The 12,004-nt window shown below is 38.0% G+C and overlaps 1 protein-coding gene across 1 annotated transcript in view; it reads left to right on the top strand.

The window, feature by feature from the left end:
• GRAMD1C (GRAM domain containing 1C) overlaps positions 1-12,004 on the top strand; it is a 49,728-nt gene that overhangs the window by 11,953 nt on the left and 25,771 nt on the right. The window contains exons 2-5 of the mRNA XM_054269867.1: positions 3,852-3,936; positions 6,698-6,801; positions 8,562-8,657; positions 9,811-9,891. Coding sequence (XP_054125842.1) covers positions 3,852-3,936; positions 6,698-6,801; positions 8,562-8,657; positions 9,811-9,891 — 366 coding nt within the window. The remainder of the gene's footprint in view (positions 1-3,851; positions 3,937-6,697; positions 6,802-8,561; positions 8,658-9,810; positions 9,892-12,004) is intronic.

The raw sequence follows: 12,004 nt of genomic DNA, 5'->3' as shown, positions 1-12,004 counted from the left end.
AATATTTTGATGGTTAAGTGAGGCTTCTGAGCATAAAAGAAATGGTAGTTTGGACAGCTTCCTTATAGGCTTGTTTGATTCTGGGACCCTGAGCCTGTGGTGAAAACTGATTCTGAGACTGAAGCTCAGTGGGAGGCATCTCTTGAAATTAGGTGATATGAGAGTTATTACCCTACTGATAAGTTCAACTTACCTGTGATTCCAGCTGTTGAATTCATACCTGCATGTCACAACTGTAGAATGCAAATCTTCAGGTTACCTGGATTTTGTGGTGTCTCAAAACAATGGGAAAACACTAACAAAACAAATGCAGAATTATTGCTGTCATTAGTGATTGTTAAAATATGTGCACACCATTCTGCTGAAGTTGATTGCTTATTTGCATGCTTAGTGATATCTGCAATCAAATAATTTCCTAATGATTAGGATTTTTGATGTACTCCTGAGAGAAGTTGTTGCTTAATTTTCCTCTGGAGTTTGCTAAATGGCTCAAATTGTTTGCAGTGGCTACACTTTGAAGATGTAAATGTGCAGGGAATCTGTTTTTCTTACCAGGCTTCTATCCTATAAATAACTCAGCTTACTTCTATTTAAGTTTACATGTGTTTTTCTGGAACGTGACTTTATATAGTTGAACCGTCCATTTCCAAACAAGGTATGAGAATCATTTGGTTATGTGTCTCCAATATATGATTCTTACATAACTGTCTTCTGTAAAACTTCTTGGTTGTCACTGAAAATGGTTTTCTGTTGATGCTATTTTACAGGTTTCTGGTACATATTGTGGCTTCAGATGAAAAATGCTAACAAGTTGTTGGCTGCACTTAATAATTTCCTTGGTGATTAAATATAGCATGACCATAAATGCCTAAGATTATCCTCAGGCCAAGTATTTGCCTAATGATTTATAATTAAACTTAGAAATGTGTATGTATTGAAAACAAGTTGCTGTTTTCATCTTGTGAGTGCCATGCTACGACCTGTTTTATGCCTTTCCTCTTTTTATACTTGGTGCTAGATTTCGTAACTCAGAGGTAGCAATCTGCTTCAAATACTGCCACATGTTGGACATTATAGTAGAGATTAGGAGAGATGCTGTATTCATAGAAATGTATTGTTTTCTTCACTTTAAGGAAATTAAAATTGCCAATAGTGTTAAAATTGCCCCTCTTGTTTCCCAAGTTTGTGGAGGGATTTCTTCTCAATCACCAAGCCACCTACTGAGTAGGTAAAAAGTACATATTTAAGTGAGCTAGTTTTCATGCAAAGTAGGGAAAAGATAAGGTTCAAAAGTTTCAATGTGCTCACATTTTTCTGCTGATGAGATAAGGATTCAGAGCAGACTCTGCCTAAGTGTCCTAAGAGCTCATTAGAAATCTACCATTAATAAGGTTTTCTTATAGTCCAGTCACTCATGACAACGCTTCTAAATGCCAGCAAGGGTTTCTAAGACAAGCTGTAACAGGTTTTATGCTCTAGAAAATTTCAGTTCTAAGTAAAACTCCGTATCCTGAGTTTGGATTCTTGGAGCTGTTGAACTGGCTGATTCAGGCACCAATATAAATATGCCTGTGACACTGTGATGCTCCCCTTTTCTTTGATTCCTTTTGCCTTATAACCACAAAGATGCTGAACTTCAGTGTAGCTCTTTTCTCTTGTATACATCATGTTTGAGAAACTACATTTCTCCTTAAAAACATTGCTTCCTAAATTATGATTTCACAAATTGTGACTTTTGTTTTCCTCTTATGGCAAACTAATTCTTTTATTCCCTGTATGCTGGTGTTGGCAATGCAAGTCCAGACTTCAGTCAGCTGAGGTAGGACTGTGTAAATCATAAGGACTCTGGAAATACAGGTGGAAACTTGACAGGTGTGAGTTAATTTTTCATTTTTCCCTATGTCTCTTTCCAAAGTAATTGCAAAGAACTAGATTTCTTCAAAGCATTGCAGATATTGGATGCTTTTTTTGGATGATCAGTTAAAAGTGTGCATTTCAGGGCTGGATGTTGCAAGCCAAGAAACCATAGCCCACCTACTTCAGCAGATTACATGCTTTCCAAATGTTGTTTTTATAATCACAGAAATAACTGAAATATAACTGGAGGCATTACAGTTTAGAGGAGACATGTCTAACATGTTTCTCTTTAGCTACACCCAAACCTTTCATGTTTACTTTTCTCAAAAGGGGAGGGGTGGATGTATTTTCTGTCTCCATCCCTTGCTGCCTTTTTGCATTACAATGCTCAGAATATCAGTGGACAGCAAATATGCACTCAGAGGTCAAACATATAGACTTTCTTTTATTCATGGTGTAGAAGGTAAATTGACTTATTTTTTAAGAGCTGATCCGTGTCAGAGCAACTTTGTGTTCTCACATGTTACATGCACTTGAACACTTGACTTTGAGGTTGCACTTGAACTTGCACTTGCTGTGGCCTAAGAGCTCAGTTCTCAAGTATAAGATGCCAGACAATTGTAAGATGTAAGTGTAGGGTGGTGTTCAGGGAACTTTTGAACTGCAAGAAGCAGGAATGTCCTCAGTGAAAAAGAGCAAAATGTGGGAATCTTGAGGAGGTAAGAGCAGTGCATTTGTTCTAGTTTATTAAAAGGCCATCAAGCTGAAGAGAAGTCTGGTTTTGTCCTGGGGCTTTTTGGACTAGCACAAACATAGTGGAAGGGTAGTGGCCAACTAACATGCTGCAGGAGTGTGTATAAAGTAAGGTCATGCAGTCAAAAGTAGTTCTTTGCCTCCTTTCTTCCTTCTTCCCCCATCCTAAATATAAATAGCAACCAATCTTGTGGTGGAGATGGGTTTAATGGTGAATGTCAAGTTTTGGAGTAATACAGGGGCTCAAGCAGAGAATAGCATCCATGTGCTTAAGATCTTTAGAAAGGTAAAAAAAAAGTGTGAAAGAGGCTTTTGTAGTATATTTATACCTGGTTCTAGGAACACTTAAAAGTGATTTCTTCCTGTAATAGTTTTAATCCAGCTGAGTCATGGCCTTATACAGCATTTAGTTAAGACTGCCTCTAAAATAAGTGTCCAATATCTGTTAAGGAAAAAAAAAATATCCTCTTACAACTGAAAATGAATAGTAGGACTTCTATGCAGAATATTTTCTGGAGAAGGTGCTGAAGCTCTTCATTTGTATGGGAGCAGGTACATTGGTTTATAGGAGTAAGAAGTTAAAGTCCATTTAGATAGTCCTCTGCTGTGAGTTTACTGCCCAATTTGAATCTTAAGAAAATCCTAGACAATGATCTCTTTAAAATGAGGTGAACTGTAGAACATGACAGAAAATCAAGAAGTGATGGCGATGCTGCTATTCATTCTTACTGGAGGAAACTATTTTCTTTGTTCCTACAGTTCTAGTTACAGCAACTGTTGAAAAATCCAGTGCATTGAAGTATTCCTGAAGTAGTATTCCAAGCAGACATTGACGTTCTCTGTTGGGTCCTTTTGTTCTATTGGCCTCCATGAGGGCTTGATTTTTTTTCTGTCACCTCTGTGTTATGGCCTTGCTGCCTTTTCACTTGGTCTGTGCTAGAATATTTAGTCCCAGAAGGGCTCTCATCCCCTTATAGGGGGAGCAGGTTGCTATCATAGCACTGTAATGCCTTGTGACTGGCATCTGGCCTGATACAGGGAATAGTTTGGCCCATGCCAAATAAATACTCTTACATAAGTAAGCATAAAGTTACAGTGATGATCACATTTAGATCACCTATTCTTTATTGCTCTTCTGAGGTTCATTTGTTCTTCAAGATAAAATTACACATCCAGTGTGAACACAGTTGATGGCTGAAAATAAATCTGTTTGCATAACCTTTTACTGTTCTTTGTTGCAGCTCTCAAGTTCCACTTACAAATATAGGAGTGAGGAATTCAAGAGACAGTTTTCTCATCTGCCAGACTCAGAGAGACTCATAGTAGGTAAGAAGTAATCACAGAAAAAGTCTTTGTCTTCTGTTTGGTGACTTCAGATTGCAGTCATGTCAAAGCATTTTGTGGTTTTTTTATGGCAAATTCTGACTACAGGTGATAACTGTCTATTCTCCTGTCTTTGAATTAGCAAAAAATACTTTCAAGGAAAGCCAGGTCCATACTCCTCTCTTCTACTGCCTGCTTTGTGGGAAAAATAAAAAAAGGGATGTTGTTTCTGAGACCCTGTTAACTAGGTAGATCATCTTCACAAAAAGCTTTCCCCTTGCTCCCTGGAACTAATACCCTTTCCCTAGGCAGCTTGATTAATGTGACTCCTGAGACAGAGTGACACGTGGGTGGTTGTAATTTAAAAGACTGTTTTTCAGATGAATGGGAGAGGAAAGAAGCAGGTGTCAGAGAATATCAAACTATGATGCATTACTTTTCTCAGCACTGAAATACTCCTTTTCCAGCTCTGTTTCACTCCACTGCAGAATCCAAAGAAGGCAAGCATGTAACCCTACCTCCTTTGCACAGGGATGCACCTTATTCCCTTCATCACCTGCCTGTGTTGTATTTATGTAACAAATACACTGTATATTTTCATACAGAAGTGGCATTGTGACTGTTTCAAGTTCATCTCTCATTTTATGCAACTTTTAAGGAAGTGAATATTGAGAGGCTGTTTAGTGTATGCTTGGAGTATGCAAGCAACAGCTCTGAAGCAGTTAAATCCCTGTGTCTTTCTCCAGTCTCAAGAGGCAGTTATCCTCTGAAATGCCTTATGCATTTTTAAAATACTTCAGTAGGGATGTGAAACAGAAGGAAAGGATATTACTTCAAAGCATTGTTTTGATGTTTGTCCTTCTGTTGGATTGATGCAGAAATCCATGGAGCAAACTCTGAAACGCAGTTTCAAAGGGACTGTGTAGGATTTAGAGGAAGATTTAGTAACGGGTTAATCTCAATCTGTTCCATAAGAAGCAAAGCCACTACTTTCATATAAATTTCTTTTACCCCATAAAAAGCAGTGTTTCCTTGAAAGGACTTCTTGCATCCTCCAAGCAAGGAGCTCTTCCTTTGCTTGGTGTAGAGAAACTTGGTCCAGGCTTTGCAGTGCTCCAAGAAACCACTGCTTGCTGCTGTTCATGAAAAGAATTGTTACTGCTTCTGTTTTTAAATCAACTGTTAAAATTAAGTAACTATTCCACTGTACTGAGCACTGTATGTAAATATTATAGAAAATAGTATTTTCTTAGGGAATTAATAGGGAATTACTTAGACCTAAATGGGAGCTTAAAGGAGTGCTATTATAATGTGCCTGAAAATGTTGTTTTCAAGCAACATATTAAGTTATGGTTCTGAAAACTTAAAAGGAGAAATGCTAATCTCTTCCATCTGTTTTGATATTCTCTTTTGTGTAGGTAGGTCAGAGTGGGATTGCTCATCAGTTGCCCAATGATGACCTCTGTAGGTCTGAATCCCTCTCCTAAAAAACACAGAAGTTAGATGCAAGCTTCTTAGTAATGCTCTCCTCAAGTCCTTAACTTCAAACTCCTGTTGCCTTCCTCTGTCAGCATTTTGGTATCTGCAGTTCTCAAACATGCACTTAGTTCTTTAGATTTAAGCTTCTGTAGTTCTAGTTACTGTTACATCTCCAAGGGCTTGTATACATGACTCATTCTTGTTATAAGGAAATTTATTTCTGCTTGATTATTTGAGGAGGAAAATGCTAGAGAATTTTAAAAATCATAATAAAAGCTTCTGTAAATGCAGATTTAGCTTGAAGTTAGGATTTTGGGGACTCCTGAAGTTCTTGGTATTTGAACAAGAACTGTATTAATTATGTTCTTGTAGAACACAAAATCAAAATTCTGGCTCAGACAATACCAGATATAAAGGTATTAGATACCTCTAAGGGCAAAATCACTAATATATATTGTATCAATACATACATTCTGCATATTTTGTGTACATTAGGTAGCCTTCTTTAGGTTGGACCTTCCCAAAGAGGTCCATCTTAATTATCTAGCAGCAGTTCTTCTGAAAATTCCTTTTGTTTCAATCTTCAGGCTCTGAAACTGGGAAAGCTCTGAGATTTTTAAGAAATGCAACTAAATCCTCTGCTCTTGTTCTTATTTAGCAGGTATCTGATTATGGGTAATTACATTGTGGATGAAATCCATTTCTCAATAGGGGTGTTTCAGTCAGAGACAGAATGATAAAAATGATAGTCAACTTCAGGAAATACCCCCTGCCTCAAGAACTGGATAGCTTCAATCTGCCTCTTAGTGTCTCACTCTGCAGATAGTTTTAGCTAGTGATAGGATCTGTTTAGTAGAAAACCATTATCTTGCTACAACATGAACTACTGTTACGTATGAATTGACAGTATAATCTGTTGTACTATAAAATGTTTGTGTATTCTGTTGTTTAGATGCTTTGAAGTTTGACTAATGAACACTTCTCCCATGTACTCCTGGTCTTGCCTGACACCTCTTCTCTGAAAACCTGAGATAGTACACAGGGGATGGAATACACAGATGGAATGCTGTCCTCACATGGATGTACCATCAGCTCTGGCTTTGGGCTGTTCCCAGAGCAATGGTCTGGATGCAAGCCAGTACAAGTCTGCCTTTGTAGACTTCTTAAAAGTGAAAGAAATGGCTTCTTATTGTATTGTAATACCCATTTCATTTTAGTTAACAGGTTTGGGTGAGCTGTGCTGCAGTCAGTGGGTGAGTAACTTGCTCTTGCTCTCTGTACACAGATTACGCCTGTGCGCTCCAGAAGGACATCCTGCTGCAAGGACGCCTGTACCTCTCTGAAAACTGGCTCTGCTTCCACAGCAACATCTTCCGATGGGAGACCACAGTAAGATCTCTTAGCTCACTTGAATCCCACCTTTTCCATGTCCTATCCTCTCAGGATATAGGATTAGAGTCTCTCAGATCTCATCCTGTCAATCTCATACTAGTAACTCTGGGCTGTGAAGAAAGAGCCTGCATCCCTGAGTGGAAATTCAAATGCATGATGTAAAATAAGAGTAGCAGGGGAGGCATCTGAATGCTGAAGTAAGCCTGTTCAGTCTGTCATTCAGCATAAGAAGTTTAGGAATTATGCTAAAGCTGGCTTATTACAGCTCTGGTAATGACAATTTGCCTTTCCTTACCATGCAAAATTGTCCTATAAAGGATGTAACACATAACCTCCTACTGTAAGTCCTGGGGCATGGCATGGTACGTGGTGTTGCCCTATTCAGAGCTCTCCTTACTTGACATAGCCTTACATGTAAATATCAGCATCTAAAAATAGCTGAAGGGAATTGATAAATGACTTCTGCAAGTTCTCATATTGTGGTCTATGGCTTTTGAACAGTACAACCAAAGGTAGATAGGTATTTGTGATATATTGGCCCTTTATTTCTATCAGATTAGGTTAATGAGTTTAAATTTATTCATTCAGATGCAGTTGTTGCATCTGCTGCAGAACTTGCATGAAACAGTGAATAAGAAAATGAAGATAACCTAGCAAACAGAGGATGGACAGGTCAAAATGTTCTGTGAACTATGAGACTGCTCATAACTTAAGTCAGTATCTCACATTTGAGTGCTCTGAAATATGCAGGACAAACAAAAAATAGCTTGTGTATTTAAGCCCGTGAGGGGCTGTAGAAATACTTAATTGAAATCTAAGCTTAATTTCATCAGATGGATTTGATGATTGAATATGTCTTATTTTAGATGTAAAATTAATTAAAAAATAAACTATAGTCTTGAATATATAATCTGTTCAAAGACTGGTTGGGTGTTTTTTTTTTTAATCCAGAGCAGTATACATCCTGGTAACCTGTTTCTGCCTGTCTAGCAGGGTGATATCTTCAGCAATACCTTTAGGCAATCTGAGCTCATCAGCTACCATGGTAGAGCCAAGTTTGAGACCTCATTAGCAGGCTGTGTTATTGCAAAGAGGGAGGGAGTAAGTGGAGAACTTCCTGCTCACACAGGAAAAAACAAGTTAGAGCTGTACCTTCCTCCTTTCTCTATGCTGAATGACAGCACAGCCTTATTTTCAAGAGAAGAGGGGGAGTAGGCTGGAAGGAAATAGCTTCTTGCAGCCAGTCAGACCATGTTCTTCTAAACAGAAACATTTCAACTACTAATACACAAGTCAAATGTGCCCAGAAAGGAAGAATTTCTTGCAGCGATAAGACTGCAAATAAAATTTTGAAAATTTACTATATTGTAAACATCTGTGAGATAGATGAGAGAGATCAGGTAACAGGCTATGTCCTGCTTTATGTATAGCATTCTGATTGGGATTGACTTTCAGATCTGTGATTTGTGTTTGGTTGGGATTGTGGCTGGAGGAGTGGAAGAAAAGCAGAAAGAACCACTTATTTCCCTAGGCCCGATGTGAAAGAAGAGGAGATGACTCTTAAGTCACCTCAGCTTCTACTTTGAAATGCTTGCTGTTAAAGCAGTAAATGGAGACAGTAATTGCCTTTGTGATCTCACCTGAATTGCATCCCAGGGTTTGGGGTTAGTTTGAGTTCTTCTTGCATGTTCTGTAACCTCTAAATTTTTAGTCATAAGTTATTTTTAATATGTCTTATTAAATGTGTTTCTGCTTAGATTTCTATTGCTTTGAAGGATATAACTTTCATGACAAAGGAGAAGACTGCTCGTCTCATTCCAAATGCCATACAAATAGCAACAAAAGGAGAGAAGGTAAAAATCTGTTTTTAAATATATTCTTACTAAATGATAGAGTCCTGAACACAGTACTTGTTCTAGTCTATGTTTGCATAAGTACTTCCCTGTCAAATGTTTAAATGTGATTGGGATTAGAAGGCAGACTTAGATTTGGTCCCTGTGCACGTTTGCTTGCTAATTCATCTCCAGTTTGACTGCAGAATCCCTTAGTGATGTTGATACAGTAACCAGAAAGTAAGTTTGTCTCACCTATTCAAAGGAAAAGTAATTCAAAGCATGAATTCAGAATGTGCATTCTTCATACTGAAAAAATATCAAAGTCACTGGATTTCAAGTACTCCTTGAAGAAAACTACTGAAAACAAAAGGACTGTGATTGATGTCATGGGTTTTGAGTAATGGAGAAATTTACCCCAGAACATGTGCTGGGAAAAGAGTTTTTAGGTGTGTATTTGAAAAACTAAAATGCATGATGCAGAGTCTTATGTGTAATACACTTTGTGATTAGTTCTTCTATAAATGCTTTAAAAATAATAATTCTTGGCAAAGAACAGAGCTTTCCACTGTGAACCTGGAGCTGTTCGCTGGGAAGCAACTGTGATTCATGATATTTGGCTGTTCCCTCTCAATTCATCCAGCATTAACTTTCATTGACAAGGAAGATAGACCTCTTTGCTTAAAAAGGCCCAGCTTTCCAATGGGAAAGATTCTAATACTTGAAATTATGCATGTAATTTGATCTCCTATTTTAATTATTTTAATTTCACAGCATCTTGGGTGAAAAAGTTAGTAAAAGGCTTATGGGGCAGTAGAATGGAAATAGCTGTGGCCTGTGAGAAACAGGCATATGTGTTTCTGATTTGTTCAACCTCCTGTGGGAAAAATTTAAGTGTGTTTAAGGTGAGGAGGGAGCTCTTCCTTTATACCAAGGGTAGTGACATGGCCAGAACAGCCTGTGTCTTCATTTACTGTGTGGACATTGGGGAAAATCATCACTTGAAAGTGATTCAAACTGTGGAACCTGAGGAATATGACCCCAGGTTTGTTGAATGTGAAATGAGTCAAGCTGTTACTGATGACCTTGGGCTATTCAAGATACAAGGAAGCATTCTGAGATTCCTGAAGATAGCTACACGTGAGCTTATGTTTTACTTTGTTTTTTTCTGCAGTTTTTCTTCACATCATTCAGTGCAAGAGACAGAAGCTACCTCAGTATCTTCCGTTTGTGGCAGAATGTGTTGCTGGATAAGGTAAGCTTGTCTGCAACAGTACCTGTGGTTAAGCAGCCAAATCAACTTTTTCTAATGTTGACAGATGTACCTCTGGAGAATAAGAGACTAGAAGTTAGCTTTTCCTTTCTGACTTAGAATTCTAATCTGATGTTCTGCTTTGGTTCCTTGTACTTTAGATCACAGACAAAATTCTCATCTTTTCCTTCTCAGATTGCCACCTACAACTCTGCTGTCGAAGGAGCATATTGTCTTTGCATATAGGTTGCATGCTTCTCTTCACTATGAGCTCAAGCATATGTTACTAAATTGATATGCATTTGCTTCACATTTTCTATGCCTAATTTGTGATCAAAAAGGCAAGAGATTTTCTCAGTGAAAACTTCAAGGAAAAGAGGCCAAAACTCCTTCTTAGATAAGTTAGCTGAACCTTTGCCAGCCAACTCATTACAACTCTGCTGACCTTGCATAAATGCAATAAAAGCAGGCTGGATGATATGGAAGTGTATTTTGGCAACTTTGGCTAGTTAGCTTGATTTATATTGCAATTTGTGGATAGCTAATCTTTCTAAAAATAGACTGACACATTTGCAGAACATCATGAAAGACAGACAAGACAATTTTTTTTGTAAGAAAGACAGTTTTGTAAACCAGTTCCTTCCTGTTTGTCTCTCATTGTTTAAATATTTCAATTCAGTTGCAATTACACACCAAAATATCCATATATAACACTGCAATGATCCCCAAAGGTTTAAAGCTGTTTTACTACTTACACATAGTAGCTACACTTTTTTTCTTTTTTTGGATGAATTTTAGGGCAGACGAGAGGCACTTTTTGTCAAAAAAAGCACTGAAAATAAAGGGAAGTGCTATTTAAGGCAAAACCAATGTTTCTTGCAAATCCCTTGTCCCTCAAATCAAATACTATTTAATTGTCTTGAATCCAGCCAAAATGTACTTTGTCACCTTTTGACAGAAACGGGCAACTGGAAGTAACCTTGCTTTCTTTCATTGTGCAGAGTTTGTCAGAAATGACACTTATGTTGTTCACTTATTTAGTTTGTGGTGCTGGAGGGTCAATGTATGGACATTCAGGTATATAAACCTGTCCTAGGGCTGGAACAGAGGTAACAAGCTTTGTACTGTTCAGTATTAATTTTTCTTGTGTGTTTCTTCTCTGACACTGAAATGAGTGTCACGTGAGGATCAAATTTTCACTTGAGAACAGTAGCTAAAGGATAGATAAGAAAGCAGGAGGCATGAAATGCATGCAAGAGGAGATGAACTAAGCCAGCAGGTTTTAGGAACCAGTGCATTAGAGTAGCTTGGGAACTATCCTTATTATTTCTGTCAAATCTTGCTGTTAGCTTGCTTTCACCCTCACTGCAGTATGTTAAAAGATAAACCTGTTTATGAGAATTTCTGCTTAGGCTTCTTAGTTGTAAAATGGAGCATGGTCATGAGGTGTATCTAGGGCTTTTTAATATAGTATGTTTAGAACTATTATTGAAACAGGATTTCTGTTAGGTTGAGCTCCTACTTCTGAAACATAGTAATGACTTCTCATTCTCTGCTAGAATGTGTTTGAGTCACCTGTCAACCTTCTTTATGATACTCTTTACTAGATCAAGCTATAGAGGGGCACTCTGGAGTTGAATGTAGAAACTGAAGTTGCTGGAGCTGGATCCACTGACACTACTAGAATGGCAGCTGTCTACTGAAGTAATACTAAAAGAGAGCCCTTGGTGTTTTCAAGCAGTTTTGCTGTTTTCTCCCCAGCACTCCAATGTCAGGAACAGCATACATTTGGAAAATGTCCCTTACACCTGAGGCCCTGCCATGGTATGCAGTGCCTGAGCGTGCGGAGTTTGGTGTTCCTGGCTTCAGTCATCAAAGGGATGCCATCAGAATTTGCATGGCTTTTGACAAAAAACAAATGTCACTATGGAACCAGTTCCAAAAGGAGCTGGTTTTAATGTTTCCTCTGCCAATAGCTAAATGTTTTGAAGCCTGTGAATAGCTTGTTTGTATTCTGGAGCACATCTTCTAGACCTGGAGATGACATCCAACAGTTAAATTATGAAATAAAGTGGTCATCAAAAGTACAAATCTTACTTTAGGTGTCATAGTGCTG

The sequence above is a fragment of the Melozone crissalis genome, unplaced genomic scaffold (assembly GCF_028551555.1).
Source record: "Melozone crissalis strain CALT ecotype California unplaced genomic scaffold, PUWL_Pcris_2 ptg000008l_1, whole genome shotgun sequence".
In the NCBI taxonomy this organism is placed as follows: domain Eukaryota; kingdom Metazoa; phylum Chordata; class Aves; order Passeriformes; family Passerellidae; genus Melozone; species Melozone crissalis.
The sequence above is the reverse complement of the archived record's forward strand: the minus strand, read 5'-3'. Positions and strand labels throughout refer to the sequence as shown.